Source organism: Giraffa tippelskirchi, chromosome 6 (assembly GCF_054371585.1).
Source record: "Giraffa tippelskirchi isolate mGirTip1 chromosome 6, T2T-mGirTip1v1.2.pri, whole genome shotgun sequence".
NCBI lineage: Eukaryota > Metazoa > Chordata > Mammalia > Artiodactyla > Giraffidae > Giraffa > Giraffa tippelskirchi.
The window spans coordinates 121,532,095-121,550,844 of NC_137280.1; the positions used below are offsets into that span (position 1 = coordinate 121,532,095).

Below are 18,750 nucleotides of genomic sequence, written 5' to 3' on the forward strand. Positions count from 1 at the left end.
ACATGTTCTGTACCTTGTTCTCTGTAAATTACCTAAAAATAGCCTTGATATTTTCTGTAAGGGACTTGCAATGCATTCAGTTCAGAAAATGGTACCTGAATTGCAGCAGCCAAAAGGCTCAGGGCTGTTTTTGTGGAGAAATAGAGAAGTAGCCCCTTCTGATGGCTAAGGGGAACCATAATAGGTAGATAGACCATCACCTGAAAGATGTCTATCTTTCAGGAGGAAGCACATGCTTCAATAAAGCACAAAGATGGGAAGAAGTGAGAATATTCCAGAAACAGGGAAAACTACTGTTTTTTGTTGTTCAGTCTGGGTAGTTGTGTCTGACTCTGCAACCCCATGAACTGTAGCACTCCGGACTTCCCTGTCCTTCACCATCTCCCGGAGTTTGCTCAAACTCATGTCCATTGAGACAGTGATACTATCCAACCATCTCATCCTCTGTAGTCCCCTTCTCCTCTTGCACTCAATCTTTCCCAGCATCAGGGTCTTTTCCAGTGAGTCAGCTCTTTGCAACAGGTGGCCAGAGTTTTGGAGCTTCAGCTTCAGCATCAATCCTTCCAATGAATATTCAGGGTTGATTGCCTTTAGGATTGACTGATTTGTTCTCCTTGCTGTCCAAGGGACTCTTAAGAGTCATCTCCAACACCACAGTTTGAAAGCATCAATTCTTCAGTGCTCAGCCTTTTTTATGGTCCAACTCTCACATCTGTACAAGACTATTAGAAAAACCATGTATATAGTTAGTCACTCAGTTGTGTCCAACTCCTTGCAACCTGGTGGACTATAGCTCACTAGTTTCCTCTGTCCATTTTCCAGGCAAGAATACTGGAGTGAGTTGCCATGCCTTCCTCCAGGGGATCTTCCCAACCCAGGGATAAAATCCAGTTCTCCCACACTGCAGGCAGATCTTTACCAGCTGAGCCACCAGGGAAGCCCAGAAAAACCATAGCTTTGACTATATGGACCTTTGTCAGCAAAGTGAGGTCTCTGCTTTTTAATATATTGTCTAGGTTTGTAATAGCTTTTCTTCCATGGAGCAAATGTCATTTAATTTCCTGGTTGCAGTCACTGTCCACAGTGATCTTAGTACCCAAGAAAATAAAATATTCCAGAAACAGAAAAGCTGAAGCTGATGCTGAAGCTCCAATAATTTGGCCACCTGATGCGAAGAGCCAGCTTATTGGAAGAGACCCTGATTCTGGGAAAGATTGAGCACAGGAGGAGAAATGGGTGACAGAGGATGAAATGGTTGGATGGCATCACCAATTCAATGGACATACGAGTATAGGATATAATTGAACAGGATACAAGTAAAGCAGGTTGAAGAAAAGGATTAAAAAGAAATCAGGGGCCACGCTGTTAATATACTTGAAGAGACGTTGTGGGATTTGTATATTATTCAGACAGGAAAATGGTGACCAAAAATGGTCCAGGATATTTTCATCTTAACAGAGGTGTTTGACTGAACCCGTACACAGGCTAGACATTTTACATTGAGGTAGGAGGGTTTCCAGGTGTTTATATAGAGTTCCCCTCCAAATGACTAATGCAGTTGGTTTCAGGTGAGGAGGGACTGTCTGGTGTTAGGAATGGATGACCAGCTGGCTGTCATATTAAGTAGTGTCATTATAGTCAGTGTGATTCTGGAATGTGGCTTCATGCTGCTGCTAAGTCGCTTCAGTCGTGTCCGACCCTGTGCGACCCCATAGACGGCAGCCCACCAGGCTCCGCCATCCCTGGGATTCTCCAGGCAAGAATACTGGAGTGGGTTGCCATTTCCTTCTCCAGTGCATGAAAGGGAAAGTGAAAGTGAAGTCGCTCAGTCGTGTCCGACTCTTAGCGACCCCATGGGCTGTAGCCTACCAGGCTCCTCCGTCCATGGGATTTTCCAAGCAAGAGTACTGGAGTGGGGTGCCATTGCCTTCTCCGTGTGGCTTCATAGCTATCAGTTAATTTTAGGCAGTTCCTAAATCCTGGCTTGGTGCTCATCCAAAGTACTAAGATCTTTTGTTGGCGAACTATTTGTTAAAGTATAAAACGACTCAGGAATTATTCTGTGCAAAACGTCAAGCTGCAGAATAAATAACCATTCCCCTCATTAATCCCTATGGGCAGCGTCTGTTGGAGAGCCTGGCTTTTCCATAATGAAAATATGTCAGCCCTGAATATATGTTTGCACTGTTGAGACTGAACAGTGAATTGGAATGAATTCTCCACTCAGCCGCAAGTGAAATATGCCCATTTGTGGTGAACAAGGCGCCCAGTGCGGTGAAGTTGAGATCAGATTTGGATTTGGAGAAACCATGGGGAGGCCGAGATCAAGCGAGAGAGGGGAGGGCAGTGTGTGATGGAAGTGAAAAGCGATACCAAGCAAAATTCATCTTAATCTACACCCATTTATAAGAGAAAGCTGTGCCACATAATATAGCTGGGTGTTTAAGAAATATGTGAGGCTTTGTTGTCCTGGAAGCTGTGGAAATCAGCAGGAGGTCCGCAGTCAGTTTGATGTGCAGAAATGGTGTTAACACAGGAAGCAAAGACCACAGGGTGCAGTGAGTGCAGAATCATAGGGGCTCAGAGAAGAGAGCACCCAGACCATTCACTCACATGTGAGAAAGCTGATGCCCAGAAAGGGAAGGGATTTACCTAAAGAATCACAGGGAGTCAGTGAAATTCTTGATTCATGATGACCTCCACTCGGCTTAGCCTCTTCAGTTGACACTAAGCCCAGGCTGGGCCTATCTGGCCTCTGCTCTAGCACATACATCTGGAAGTCTTTGAGGACAAGGTCTGATTGCCTCAGCAGACAGTGCAAGGTATGTAGTAGGTGAAAAAATGTTGTAAATTAAAGTATTGCCAGACCTTTGCCCAAGGTCCAGGGTATCATTTTTGTGTGTATGTGTGGCTATCTTTTATTTCACTTTTTGTTGTTGTTCAGTTGCTAAGTCCTGTCTGACTCCTTGAGATCCCATGGACTGCAACCCACCAGGCTTTCCTGTCCTTCACTATTTTCCAGAGCTTGCGCAAATTCATGTCCATCGAGTCGGTGATGCCATCCAACCATCTCATCCTCTGTAGTCCCCTTCTCCTCCTGCCCTCAATCTTTCCCAGCATCAGGGTCTTTTCCAATGAGTCAGCTCTTTGCATCGGGTGGACAAAGTATTGGAGCTTCAGCTTCAGCAACAGTCCTTCCAATGAATATTCAGGGTTGATTTCTTTTAGGATTGACTGGTTTGATCTCCTTGCAGTCCAAGGGACTCTCAAGAATCTTCTGCAGCACCACAATTCAAAAGCATCATTTTTTTGGTGCTCAGCCTTCTTTATGATTTATTATTTCACTTACTTACCTATATTTTCTATTTTTTAAGTCAGAGCAGTCAGCCCCACAGTATAATTATAATTTAATAGTGAAGAACATGGCCTTTGGAGACATCCCATCCTCAGTTCAAGCCCCCTCTCTGCCATTTACTAGTTGAGTGGCTTCAGACAAGTTATTTAACCTTTCTGTAAAATAGAAAGAGTAATCATGCCTACTACAAAACTGTTGTGACACAGTTAGGAAATAATATAGGTAAAAGTAAGCAGCCTGTAGTCATCCTTGCCATCTACTGATGGTTGTTATATTATTTCTGCCTTATCTTGACTCACTCCTGTACCATTTCTGCCATGACAAGTAAGAGGTGCAGAGGTTGAACTGCATCCATTTGAGACACAACATTCTCTGGCTGCCTGTCACAGCATTGCTGCTCTTCCTAGTTTGCAAAGACAGCTCCAGGCAGTGTTCTCCTCAGTGGGGGGATGAGTGGAGCCACTGAGTAGACTCGATATTTTCATTGGTTTTCAAAGATGAGCACAGATGACCAGAAGGTAATAATGCTGCCTGGAGACACAGATCCACAAGACATAAAAGAACAGCATCATCTGGTCCCTATTTTAAGAACTGGCCATGATTTCCATAAGAGCTAAGTCTTAGATTTTAATGACTTTCATTGTTTCTTTTGCCGGAATGTGATTAGTACTACCGCTTTTAAAAATTAAACTTAGATTTATATGAATAGAGTTCAAATTTGTGAAAAATTAGTGGGAAAAAAATTCTTCTGTGTAATTACATAATCTCGAAGTCCTTAGAAAAGGAAAAGGGTTAATAGTAAAACTAGCAACAGTAGGGCAAAATAGTAAAAACATAGAGAATGTCAGGAAAAGAGAATGGCTGAGTTTGGAGAACATGTGTTACCAGCTTTGTTAACAACATGTATTAACAGAACCCCTGTTAAAAACACTTGCATGAAACTGGAGCCTATTATACAAAGTGAAGTAAGCCAGAAAGAAAAACACCAATACAGTATACTCACACATATATATGGTATTTAGTTAATCGGTAAAGATAACCGTGTATGTGAGACATCAAAAGAGACACAGATAAAAAGAACAGTATTATGGACTCTATGGGAGAGGGCGAGCGCGGGATGATATGGGAGAATGGCATTGAAGCATGTAAATTATCATACGTGAAACGAATCACCAGTCCAGGTTTGATACATGATACAGGGCGCTTGGGGCTGGTGCACTGGGATGACCCGGAGGGATGGGATGGGGAAGGATGTGGGAGGGGGGTTCTGGAAGGGGAAAACATGTACACCCATGGTGGATTCATGTCAATGTATGGCAAAACAAATAAAATATTGTAAAGTTAAAAAAATAAATAAATTTAAAAAAAAGAAAAGAAAAAAAAAAGACTTGCAAATCATTATTTGACACCAGGTTGATCCTCTGAATTTGTAACCTTCCAGTTTATGAGCGATAGCATTCATTGGCATGATGCATTTGTCATCAATAGCCCTACACAAAGCCCACATGTTATAGGATTGCCCCTATATGAAAAGTTCAGAAGACGCAAGTCTGTAGAGGCAGAAAGTAGTTTGGTGATTGCCTAGGGTTAAGCATGGTAAAGAGGTAGAACTCTAGCTGGGCATGAAGTTTATTTTTAATGTCCAAAAATTAGTTGTGATGTGGTTGACAACTCTATACATTGAATAAATGTCACAGTTAAAATGGGTAGATTTTATACTACTTAAGTTATACCTCAATAAAGCTGTTTTAAAAAATCCAACCTAAATGAATTGATGGAAAAATTCAACCTGTGTGAAGATATTGATCAAATGTCATCCTTCCTATGAGGCCTATTTAAAAAAATCTTTCCAGGAAGAATGAACTGGTCATTCTCTTTTTTGTTCCCATTACTCTTTGTATGCAATACTCATCCAATAGACAGTAAGCGGTAATGATGTTTTGGGCACCGAGGATTGAGAAAGAGCATAATAGAAGGACATCTCTTGCTCCCCCCCTTTTCTTTTTAGTGGTAAAATATCCATAAGTTATGATATTAACATTTTAAGGTATACAGTTCATTGGGACTAAGTACATTCACTTTGTTGTGCAGTTGTCACTACTGTCTGTCTCAGAAATTTTTCATCATCCACGTTGAAACTCTGGACCTGTTGAACACTAACTTTCCATTCCCTGTCCCCAGCCCCTGGTGACCAGTTAGTCTCCTCTGTCTCTATGAATTGGACTATTCCAGATACCTCATATAAATGGAATCACACGATATTTGTCCCTTTGTGTTTGATTTATTTCATTTAGTATAATACTTTCAAGGTCCATCTAAGCCGTAGAATGTATCAGAATTTGCACATTTTCTTTACCCATTCATTCATCCACTGACAGACATTGAAATTGTTATCTCTCGGCTATTGTGAATAATGCTGCCATGAACATTGTTGTACAAGTAGCTGTTCAAATTCTTGTTGAGCTCCTTTGGGGTATATACCTAAGAGTGAAATAGCTGGATCACATGGTAATTGTGTGTTTAACTTTCTAAGAAGTTGCCATAATATCTTCCAAATTGGTTGGCTGCAACCACTACATTCCCACCAGCAGTGAAGGAGACTTTCCATCTCTCTACATCTTTCCCAACACTTGTTATTATTACTTTTTGATAATAGCCATCCTAAACAGTATAAAATGGTATCTCATTGTGGTTTTGAATTACATTGCCCTAATTATTACCAGTGTTTGATCCACTTTTCATGGGCTTAATGGTCATGTGTATATATTCTTTGGAAAATGTCTAATTGATTCCTTTGCTCATTTTTAAACTGGGTTCTTTCGTTGTTGACTTGTAGGCATTCTTTGTAAATTCTGGGTATTATTCTCTCATCAGATATATGACTGCATGTATTTTCTCTGATTAATTATCTTGATAGTGTTCTTTGATGCATAAATCTTTAAGTTTTGATGAAGTCCAATTTATCTTTTTCTCTCGTGGCCTGTGCTTTTTGGTGTTGTATCTAAGAAATCATTGCCAAAATCAGTGTCATGAAGCTATCTTCCTGTGTTTCATTCTACGAGTTTTATAGTTTTAGCTCTTACATTTAGGCCTTTGCTCTACTTTGAGTCAATCTTTGTATATGGTATAAATAAAGGGTTTAGCTTCATTGTTTTGTATGTGGATACCCAGTTTTCCCAGCATCATTTGTTGAAAATACTGTCCTTTACTCATTCAGTGATATTGGCACTCTCATTGAAAATCATTTCCCCATATTTGCAAGGGTTTATTTCTGGGCGCTCTACTCCATTTCCATTAGTCTCAATGTCTGTCTTTATGCCAGGACCTCATAATTTTGATTACCATAGCTTTGTAATAAGGTTTGAAATCAAGAAAATAGAAATCTTGTGACTTTGTTCTTTTTAAAGATTGTTTTGGCTATCTAGGATCTCTTGAGATTTCATATAAATTTGTGGATCGATTTTTCTGTTCCTTCAATAAACATCATTGGGATGCTGATAGGAATTGTGTTGAATCTATAGATCCTGGCTAGTAGTGATAACAATATTTTGATATATGGACAATATTTATATTTCGTAAATGTAGTTTTTGTTGCATGCTGCTGCTAAGTCACTTCAGTCGTGTCCAACTCTTTGTAACCCCATTGACTGTAGCCCACCAGGGTCTTCTGTCCATGGAATTCTCCAGGCAAGAATACTGGAGTGGGTTGCCATTTCATTCTCCTTTTGTTGCATATGTGTCTTTAATTGTTATATCTTTTTGGTGAATTGACCCTTTTATCATATATAATACTATTCTTTATCTCTTGTAAGAGTTTTTGACTTAAAGTCAGTTTTGTCTGATATCTGTATAGCCATTCCTTCTCTCTTTTAAATACTGTTTTCATGAAATACCATTTCCCATCCTTTCAATTTCAAACTATTTTTGCCCTTTATCTAAAGTGAGTTTCTTACAGACAACACACAGATGGATCATTTTTTTTTTTAAATCCATTCTGCTATCTATGCCTTTTGACTAAGGAATTTAATCCAGTTACACTTAAATTATTGATAGAGAAAGACTTACTTTTGACATTTTGCTGTTTCTTTTCTGCATGTTTTATAGCTTTTTTTTGGTCCCTTATTTCTTCCACTGTCGCATTCTTTGGGTTTAGTTCATTGTTTTTTTATTTCATTTTTTGAATATTCTATGAATATTTTATTTGTGGTTACTATGTGGCTTACATATAACATCCTAAAATTATAAAATTATTTTAAATTGATAACAACTGAAATTCACTTGCATACAAAACTCTACCCTTTTACAGCTTCTTCCCTCCCCCTTTTCTCATTCATATCGCAAATTACATCCTTTTATATTGTGTACCCATTTGCATAGATTTATAATGATTTTTATATATTTGTCTTTTAAATTGCTAAAAACCAAAATTACAACAATACTTTTAAAAACTATTTGACCATGAATTTACCTTTTACCAGAGAATTTTGGTTTTGCATTACCATCTAGCTTCCTTTCATTTCAACCTGAAGGATTCCATTTAATATTTCTTATAGGATAGGTTTAGTGGTAATAAATTCCTTCAGCTTTGGTTTATCTGAGAGTGTCTTAATTTTTTTTGAAAGATATTTTTACTTATTGTAGAGTTCTTTGTTGCTATGTTTTGTTTTGTTTTTTCCTTTCATCAGTTAAAATAATTTCATTCCACATCTTCTGTCCTCCAAGATTTCTTGCTGGGAAATTGGATGATAATCTTACAGAGGTTAATATGTATATGATGAGTCATTATTCTCTTATTGCTTTTAAGATTCTCTTTCCGTAGTTTATGATGTGTCTTGGTGTGTCTCTTGCTGTGTGGATTTACCCTACTTCCAGTCCATTGAGCTGCTTGGATGTGTAAATTCATGTCTTTCCTCAAATTTAGGACATTTTCATCTATTATTTCTTCCAATAACCTCTCCAGTCCTTTTTCTCTCGTCCTTTTGGGATTTATATAATGCATATACTGGTCTACTTTATGGGATTTCATAAATCGCTTAGGCTCTGTTCACTTTGTTTTTTTCCTACTCCTCAGACTTGATGACATCAAATGTCCTGATTTGATATTTTTCACTAATGTTTTTTTCTTATGCCTGCTCAAATCTGCTGTCAAACCCTTGCATTGAAATGTTCTGTTCAGTGCTATTTTTCAGCTCCAGAAATTCTATTTTTTAATAGAATTTTAATATTTTAAAAAATATTTTTAATAGAATTTCTGTCTTTGTTCATATTCTTATTTTGTTCTCGTATCGTTTTCCTGGGTTTCATTAGTTTTTTGTTCACATTTTTAGTATTTTGAATATATTTATAACAGTTGTTTTAAAGTCCATTACCTGTGCTTCTTCAGGGATAATTTCTGCTACTCTATTTTGTTCCTTTGAATGGGGCATGTTTTCCTGGTAGTTTGTATACCTTATGTAAAATAGGGCATTTGAAAAAACATCCACCTCTCTCAGACTTTGCATACCAGTCCTGTATCAGAGAAGTCTTTCAGTAATTAACTGGTCCAATCTGAAGCTTGAGATCAGTCCAGAGTGAAAATGTAAGCTTTTCTCTGTGTCTTCGCTGAGCATGCATTTTGCCTGGGCCTGTGGGCAGCCTTTTTTGACTCTCCTATGTACACGGTGTGCTAAGTTGCTTTAGTCTTGTCCGACTCTGTGCGACCCCATGGACTGTAGCCTGCCAGGCTCCTCTGTTGATGGGATTCTCCCGGCAAGAATACTGGAGTTGGTTGCCATGCCCTTTTCCAGGGGATCTTCCCCATCCACGGATCAAACTCACGTCTCTCACTCAGTTACTTTAAAAGTCTTAATTTCCCAAAGGGTCTACTTCTGCTTCTCTTCAGAGCCTTAGATGGCCTATTGTACTCCTTTACCCATACTCTTCTGTCCCAGGTATCTGCAGGTCTGTAGTACCCTGCAGCTTTCATGAGCAGTGCTAGTTGCCTCTCCCTGCCTGAGCTTTGAGTTAGACATAACAGAGCCCTGTCCTTTAGAAAGCCCCCAGATATTAACTGGTTAGGATATTGCAAAAAAGGTCTTTTTTGTTCCCTCTGGTTCATGGGATAGAATTAGGAACTTTGCTGCCACCTACTCCAGATTAAGACCATTTGCACTGGGGAAGCAGTGTGTTCAGGGCAAGTAAAACATCATGGAATTTACTACCATTTTGAATGTGGGTTTTTATTGATTAGGTATTCACTTGGTTGTTGTAGACTTTAATCACTTAACAGAGTTCTATATAAGGTTATCTTAGCCAGCTTTGGGTTGGTTTTGGTGTCTCTGTGGAGGAATGATGGCTTAGAGCTTTGTAGTCCACAATTTTGCTGTATCTCTGGCATTTGAAGGGAGAATTAGACATGGCAGTTACCAAGCACTGGTTTGGAGATACACTGAGAGTTCTGGAGAAAAGGGGAGGAGTGCTTGGTAATTCTCAGAGTAGTCAGGAAGGGTTGCTGGAGGAGTAGTAATTGATCTGAGACTCCTAGACTGTTCTGGTAAAGAGATTATCAGGAACACAAGCAGAAGCTTGAGAGGGTGGAGGTGCCTGGGGAAAAAATTAGAATTCAAAAAGTGAGGAATGCAAGGAGACCAAGAGGTACAAAGGGATCAATTACAGAGGAGTGTATTCGCCAAGCAAGTAATTTAGATTTGGTCCTGACAGTGATGAGAAACCTTGAAAATTAAGTAGAGCGGTGACACGATCAGATTTGCCTTTGAGAATAAATTACTCTGGCAGCAGCAGCATATAGAATGTATTGGAGCTGGTAAAGAATAAAGCATGGTCACTGGTTTAAAATTTTCTAAGACAGCTGAGAAAGACGATGGTGGTAAGAACCATGATGGTGGTGAGATAAGAGACGAAGAGATATTTAGAAAGAAGAATTGACAGAATTTGGTGACTTAGTACAGGTTGGGAGCTGAGGGGTATAGTGGTGGTGCCATTCTTGAAGTCAAGGACTATAAGAGGAAAAATCTTGAGGAGGAAGAAGCTAGTGAATTATTTTAAAATCATACAAGACATGGTATATTGTTTTCATGATAAAAAACAAAAATGAAACATAGATGAGGCTGATCAGAGCAAATCCCAGTCCTTTCCTCAGAAGTCACCACTGCTACCAGCTTGGTGTGTCCTTTCAGACTCTGTGTATTTTTATATTTACTCGGTAAAAGTGGATAGTGTCACCTTATAGATATCTAACTTATGTATTTCATACTCTATTATCACTTGATTTTTTCTTCGTACAACAGATGTTTTATAAGTCCTACTAAGTCAGTGTGTATGAATTACTTCATTATTTTTGACTGCTGTATAATATTCCAGAGTATAGAGTTGCCCAATGTGCCCACTGATATTTAGTTTTGTATCGAATTTCCTGTCCTAACAGATGATGTAATAATGGATATACATACATCTATGTATATCTTTGTAAGTTAGTGTGATTTTTTTCCTCTAGGACTAATTTTTGAGAAGTGGAATTATTCAGTCTTAGAGTATTTACTCTTACTTTTACTCTTACTTATATGGTTATTTCCAAACTGCTCTCCAGTGGCTGATCTGACTGTACAGTGTTGGAGAGTGTTCCTTATACTACATTCTCAACAACATGTGACATGATCATGATTTTTCTCTGAGTGAAACTGAGAGATCATTGCTTTGATTTGTATTTCTCTGATCATGAGGGAGATTAGGCATGGTTTCTTTGCCATCTGTGTGTCTTCTGTGGCTCACTTGCTTTTATCTCTCCCCATTAGTCTGTTGAATTATATTTTTCTAATGGATTTGTAGAAGTTACAGTATTTTATATCCTAATCCTTCATCTGTTTTATGTCCTCAATATCTTCTTTAGTCTCCTGTTTATCTTTTAAATTCATTCATGATATGCTATTAATTTTGATGGAGGAAAATTTATCAATCTATTCCTTTATGGCTCATGTTTGCTAGGAATTATTTTGTTTTGTTTTTTTAAAAACCTTGCTGACTCCTATTGTCAATGCATATTCACTCTATATTTCACTCTATCTTTCACTGTATCATTTTGATGTTTTAAGGTTTGAAATTGAGGTGTTAATGGGAAATTTGAGTAGAATGATCTAAATGCCAGGCGATTTTGTTTTTTCAAAATGGAGCAGAGTCAAAAGCTGCACTTGGAACATAGATTGGGCTTTTCCAAGTGGAGGAGTTGGTTGAAAACACTAATATAGATAAGACTGCCTAGAGAAAGCATGTAGAGTTGAAGAGAAATGGGCTGAGGACACAGATGAGAGGAACACCTGTATGAGCAGAATTGGCTGAGCAAAAGGATATACAGGAGATCTAAGAGGAATAGCCAGAGAGGTGGGATGAAGTTCAGGGACCGATGGATATGGGAAACCAAGAAAGGCACATCTTGACAAGGCTGGAGTAGACCTTGGTGTCAACTGTGATATCCATAAACCCATACTGTAGCAGTTATTTGTCTTTTTCAAGGAGGCAACTTTACGGAGAAGGACCCTCGAGGTCTTATTCTCTTCTATATTCCTGGCACCGAATGTGGTGCCTGCCCCCAATGGCGTTCATCCATCAAACACATATTAATCTATAGATCTATAAATCTCCTAATTAATCCATATAAGTCTAGTTGAATGAATAAATTTTGAAATCTTCCCCTTTCCTTGAATCAGTTTATCAAAGTAAATCTCACAACCAACCCAGAATTTTGCGAGGTGTATAATTACCACTCACTGTATAATTAGTATTCCTTTGGTCCTGGCCTTTTTAACAGACCGAGTAGATTCCACGAAGGCACAACTTCAGGAGACATGTGGGGCTTGACTATAAATCTACTGTTAAGAGGAATTTCAGGAGTGTCCACCAATGCCAGCTACTCTTTAATGTACCCTGTACCTACCCTCAGAGGCTTCATATTGGCCACTGTTCTCCTGACATTATTTTGTGGATTTATGAAGCACCTTTCCGTGAACTGTCAATCTCTAAATTGTCTGTAAGATACAGTCCATTGGGTAAAGGATTAGAATTATTCATAAGATAGTTTCTACCTCAGTTGGTGCTGAAATTACTCACTCAGGGTATAATTACGTCATAGATACACTGGCCTTCATGTGGATAAGGTGGAAAGGAAGTAATTTCTATTCCGACTGGGTGTTTTCTGATGTTTGACAAGCATACGGTGTGTAAATCCATGAAATGAGGAAAACTCGGAGTCCCTGTGAAGTTTTTTGGGTTTCGTTTCTTTTCCCTCAAGAGACCTGGAGAAGAACTGACTAGGGAGGGAAGGAATAAGAACTGAAAAAGTGTAAGGTTGTAAACAGGATGACAACAATGAAATCTGATGGATGAGGACGAAGTAACAAAGTTGCAGCTTGAGAAAGAAGAAATAGCAGAAAGGGGGACTGGATGCTAAGATTCTAGGCTGAGCGGGCACAGGGCTTGGGTGTGCCAGGGTGTTCTGAGAGGGGTCAGGACAGGCTGCTCCACCGGATGGTTGGCCTCCCTCCCATGTACAGAAGCCTTAACAGAGAGCCTTGCATTTAGTTACCCCCTTGACTTGCCCAACTCTTCTGCAGAGATGATGTACGAACATGGCCTGGTGACCGCATGTGCAAGCTAACAAAATACAAATGCTCAGACTTTGCAGACAAATTAAAATTTATTGAGACAAACAAATGCACCTACTCAGGACTACAGTTAAGCATTTACTATTAACCAAAAGAGTCGTGTTCACATTCCAGAAAAGTCTACATGGGAAAGCATTCAGAATTTACTAGGTTTTTCTACTTCACTATTTTATCTACAATAGGGACAACAAACTTGACACTCAGGAGTTGGTGGGCTCTCATTACATTGCTACACATGGGACAGAGACAGACATCAGTGACTTTGAGAAAAAGGTATAAAAAGACCAAAACCACCCACTGTAGAAAGGGCTCTTGGATGTTACTGTACAGTGTGGTCAAGGTTAAAAACAAAACTGTAGATGGCATCCTGGGAAGAGGAGAGGGGCAGACCTGGACAGACATGTTGTCATTCACTGCTGGGTGTGGAAAGATGGGCATAAAGGAGGAAGAACTGGTTCAGTAGGAAGGTATTCCCTCCCATGCCTAGAATGTTGGCAGAAACAAAAAGACACTAATATGGTAGACAACTAACCATTGTGGAAGAAAATTCTGGGGCTTAACTTAGATGCTAAGGAAATGGTATCAAATAAAAGAACCATTTATAGAATAAGAATAAAACTATTCACTAAGGAGGTTCCAAAAATGAGTCATTGAAGTTTCAACTCCATATCTGTCTCTGATAAGGGAATGATTATCACAGTACTATATTTTTTAATCAAGATTTTGATGGATACTTTGTCATTATCTAAAGGACTCCTGCCAAAAAAAAAAGAAAAGCAAAAATTCTTCTAAGGACAAAGTAACTAAAAACTCACATCTTTAGTACTTATGCAAAGTACCTTTGAAAAAAACTAATGCTGTCTTACCAAAGTGAGGCATGGAAAGTGGCATTAATGTTGTTCCATTGATTTTGGGTTCCAGTCTTAGGAGGGCTTTTTATTTAATATTTTAATGAATCAAAATATCTTCTTGGAATATCTCTGAAAATGAGCATCTCATTACCTTCCTGGGAATTGCCTAGTGAGCACTCTTCTCCATCATTAAGTTAATGCTAAGGATCTTTAAGTGTCATCTTAATTTGACACTTGTCATAAGATAATTAGGCAAGTTAAACATCAGTGGTTCACTCTGTTCCTAGAAGTTTTCTCTAAGTGAAACCAATTTGTTGATTTTAATTTGTTCTCTTGTGCATTTTTCTAAGCTCAGAGGAGATGATAACAATGGTTTTCTCTGATGGCCTAGACTGAGATTTTTTAATATGTCTCGATTCTTTTATATACGTGATTATAATTTAGCTGCAATTAAGCACCTGTTTTTATAAATTATCATCTCAGAGTTTTGTTCAAGTGAGAAAAAAAATTGAAACAGAAGTGATGGAGTTGAGATCCCAATACAGAGCTTGTCTATGGTCACCTGACACCTAGGGTCCTGGCTGTACTCATGTCTTTCAGGCCGAACAAGTTCAGTGTATCAGGTAAGTTCACGTCCCATCTGAGCCAACTCCAGGGATAAGGCAAGTGGACCTGGCCAACTCAGGGATTTGAAAATACTAGTTTGAGGTGGGCTGGTAAAGTAGAAACAAATGGTCAGTTTGGAGTAGGGGTTGGTCAGCTGCCACTATAATCATAGTTTGGCTGAACGTATTTTTTGCCTGAGTTTGTGTGGTCTCCTTGTGGACTGACTGGAGCTCAGGAAGGGCAGAAAACAAATATGGGCCACAGAGCCTTGCTGGGTGGCTGGTGAGGAAGGTGAAAACCAGGTGGGGCAGGGGCTTAAGGCCCCATACTGAACTAAACGGGGCCACTTGGAAGACTACTCTTTGGTACTTGTATTGGGAGAAATCCTAAAGATTGTAGAGATGATGACCCTACCAAATTTGGACATGGATTCTAATCAGGAGTTGACTTAGGGCAAAGAAATGCAACGGTGAAGGGCTTTCTTCATCAGTCCCTTGACACGTGTATGGGGGAGGGGATGAGGGCAGGATTAGCTCTTAAAAAATCCCATGCTGGCTTCCCATGTGCTGTTATAAAGTTCTTTCTGGGCCTCCATCTGAGATTCTTTACAAATGTTAAGTGATCAAAGAAAATCTGTAGAGCTTTTGTAGCCTCATCATGATGTGTGGATAGATAGGGGCAAAACTGAAAGATTGAGTTAAGGATGCAAAATTTTCTTCTGTTAAGGAACAGCAAGGAGACTGTCTTCTTAGAGAGCAGGGGATATGTGTACATGCCTTACAAAAAGCCCTTGAGTAGGTAGGGGAGAGAGAGGCCTGCCACAGACAGGACTGCCACAGCCTGAAGCAGGGTTGGAGCTGAAATGAGAGCAATGGCTTGTGAAGCTGCCCACGTGGGAGTCTCATGGCTTCTGCGAGGAAAGCGATTTAGGCAGACAGAGGCTTATCCAAATCAAAGAGGCTTCCAGTAACTCCGCCGCCGCAGATGGAAGCAGCCGCCTCAGCCTGCAGGCTACAAGTGCCAACTGGTAGTGCAAAAAAAGGACTTCGATACAGATTTGCTATTCCAGAAATGACGATCCAGGTCTGGACAAGCTGACAAATGTGTAATTGTTTTTCAAATAAGTATTTTAATAGATACCCAACGCCCCCCCTTTTTTTTCTGAGTGGTGTGTGCAGTGTCTTCTGTATATACTTACCTATTTATGCACGTACAGACAGAAGTATGCAGATACCTTTTTTAGTAAAGAAAATCAATTCCCCAAAGGGACTCTTGACTGAAATAAGGCTGTTATTTGTAGGAAGCCAGATCGAGTGAAGTGAAAAACTGATTTGTAATAATAGACACCAGGGGTGGCGGGAGTGGGTTGGGCAGGGGAGAAAAGTGTTTTCCACAACATCTACAGGACACAAGAAAAGCACTTAGACACGGTAAGGCCGGGAACCATGCTGTAATAACCACCCGGGTGGGTGACTGGAAAGGGTCTTTGACGTTTAGAGGGTGAGGCCTCCCTGCACTGTCAGAATCCCACATACATCACATGCTTGTTGTAAAAAAACTCACAGAAGGGAAGGAGGCTCTCATTCGGCCAGCCATTCCCCTGTCTAAAAAACAAAGCACAACACCCTTCTTCCCACACACCGTATGCAAAATCAGCATGATCCGGGAACAAGGAGTTGTCTTCCAAAACCCTAGCTTGGGTGGGGAGGGCAACGATGGAGAAGAGGCTGTGTGCTGTGGAGTCTTAGAGACAAATGCAGGAATGGGAAGTGACTTGCAATTCTGTGCAGACCTCGTGTCCTCCTCCATGTGGGGACTACCATATGTACCCGACCTCATCCTCTTTGTCGTCGTCCTCATCCTCGTCATCCTCCGTCACCGCCCGGGCATGCACCCGTGGCTTCCCCAGTCTGTCCTTGGGTACCAGCTCCTGCTCATCCTCCAGGTCATCCAGCAGAACCACAGAGCTGCCGCTGCCAAAATCCCCCGAGGTCTCCTGCTCCTCCTCTGAAAGGAGGAAGAAGAAATGGGAGGTAAGTTTCTGCTTATGCCTCACGACCTCCTTAGCTGTAGGGCAAAACCATGCAGTTTACCTTCTGAACATGGGAGTATCCCCATCTACCTGGTAGGGACCACAAGCTTTAGTCTGTTAAAAGCTCCAGAACTCTAGGGAGGTTTATCTTGAGAGTTACTCTTGGCCTGCAGCCAGTCCCTGACTGTCAAAAACTGCTGTCCAGTTCAGTGGTCATGGTGAGCTCCTGCCACTCAAAAAACTAGCTATGCATCATCTCATGTGATTCCAGGTTTAACTGTGTCTCCATTGTCAACTTGCTCACCGTAGACCACAGTGACCTCCTGAGATTCTTCTGCCCAGATCCTCATACAGTGAGTACCTACAAGTCTCTAGAGGTCACTGAGGGGCAGGTGCAGAAGGCCTTACTCACCACAGTTCACAGCACCCTGTTTCCTGGAGCCGGCTAGCTCGTTGCCATATTTATCCACACACCAGCACTGCCCCGTGCTGCCATGGCACTGTGTGGCTTTGTAATAGCCCTCCTCATTACACCGAGGGATGAATGCTCCTGGGGGAACAAAAGGTACAGCTTGAATCAGAAAGTCAAAAGTGCTCAGTTGTGTCTGACTCTTTGTGACCCCATGGACTATACAGTCCATGGAATTCTCTAGGCCAGAATACTGGAGTGGATAGCCTTTCCCTTCTCCAAGGGATCTTCCCAACCCAGGGATCGAACCCAGGTCTCCCGCATTGCAGGCAGATTCTTTACCAGCTGAGCCACAAGGGAAGCCCAAGAATACTGGAGTGGGTAGCCTATCCCTTCTCCAGTGGATCTTCCTGACCCAGGAATCAAACCCAGGTCTCCTGCATTACAGGCAGATTCTTTACAAACGGAGCTTGAATCAGAGAAGTGCACAGATAGAGTTAATGCCTTCTAAGACAGACAACTTCTGTAGAAAAACATCTACTTCTGCTTTATTGATTATGCCAACACCTTTGACTATGTAGATCACAATGAACTGTGGAAAATTCAAGAGATGGGAATACCAGACCACTATACCTGCCTCTTGAGAAATCTGTATGCAGGTCAAGAAGTAACAGTTAGAACTGGACATGGAACAACAGACTGGTTCCAAATCGGGAAAGGAGTACGTCAAGGCTGTATATTGTCACCCTGCTTATTTAACTTATATGCAGAGTACATCATGAGAAATGCCAGGCTGGATGAAGCACAAGTCGGAATCAAGATTGCTGGGAGAAATATCAATAACCTCAGAAACGCAGATGACGCCACCCTTCTGGAAGAAAGAGGAGAGGAACTAAAGAGCCTCTTGATGAAAGTGAAAGAGGACAATGAAAAAGCTGGCTTAAAACTCAACATTCAAAAAACAAAGATCATGGCATCAGGTTCCATCACTTCATGGCAAATAGATGGGGAAACAATGGAAATAGTGAGAGATTTTATTTTCTTGGGCTCCAAAACCACTGCAGATGGTGACTGCAGCCATGAAATTAAAAGATGCTTGCTCCTTGGAAGAAAAGCTACAAGCAACCTAGACGGCATATTAAAAAGCAGAGACATTACTTTGCCGACAAAGGTCCATCTAGTCAAAGCTATGGTTTTTCCAGTAGTCACGTATGGATGTGAGTTGGACTATAAAGAAAGCTGAACACCAAAGAATTGATGCTTTTGAACTGTGGTGTTAGAGAAGACTCTTGAGAGTCCCTTGGACAACAAGGAGATCCAACCAGTCCGTCCTAAAGGAAATCAGTCCTGAATATTCACTAGAAGGACTGATGCTGAAGCTGAAACTCCAGTACTTTGGCCACTTGATGTGAGGAACTGACTCCTTGGAAAAGACCCTGATGCTGAGAAAGATTAAAGGCAGGAGGAGAAGGGGACAACAGAGGATGAGATGGTTGGATGGCATCACCGACTTGATGGACATGAGTTTGAGCAACCTCCAGGAGTTGGTGATGGACAGGGAAGCCTGGCGTACTGCAGTCCATGGGATCTCAAAGAGTTGGACACAACTGAGTGACAACTGAACTGAAGACAGAGGGCTCACACATCGGAGAGTATTTGCTGTCGAGCCAGCGAGAAAGAATGGCATGTTTCATTATAACCTAGTCAAGTTTTCAGGGGCCTAGGACTTACTCAAGGTTAGAAAGGATTCCTTCTTCGATCATGAGTTCTACTTTTCCCTGTGGTTCTACTCTTACTTTTATTTCAGAAGTTTTCCAAGTTTTATTGAAATATAATCAACATAT

At 40.6% G+C, this 18,750-nt stretch overlaps 2 protein-coding genes across 8 annotated transcripts in view; one reads left to right on the forward strand and one right to left on the reverse strand.

Annotated features, from left to right (window-relative positions):
• Positions 1-18,750, forward strand: part of LOC145510158 (uncharacterized) — a 735,177-nt gene that overhangs the window by 677,536 nt on the left and 38,891 nt on the right. The gene's annotated exons all lie outside the window — the stretch shown is intronic.
• The window catches only part of SPOCK1 (SPARC (osteonectin), cwcv and kazal like domains proteoglycan 1), a 653,451-nt gene continuing 650,597 nt past the window's right edge, over positions 15,897-18,750 (reverse strand). For all 7 annotated transcript variants that reach the window (XM_081500638.1, XM_081500637.1, XM_081500636.1 and 4 more), the window contains 2 exons: positions 16,910-17,047; positions 15,897-16,472 (listed from right to left, as the gene is read on the reverse strand). In XM_081500638.1, coding sequence (XP_081356764.1) covers positions 16,282-16,472; positions 16,910-17,047 — 329 coding nt within the window. In that variant the 3' untranslated portion in view covers positions 15,897-16,281. The remainder of the gene's footprint in view (positions 16,473-16,909; positions 17,048-18,750) is intronic.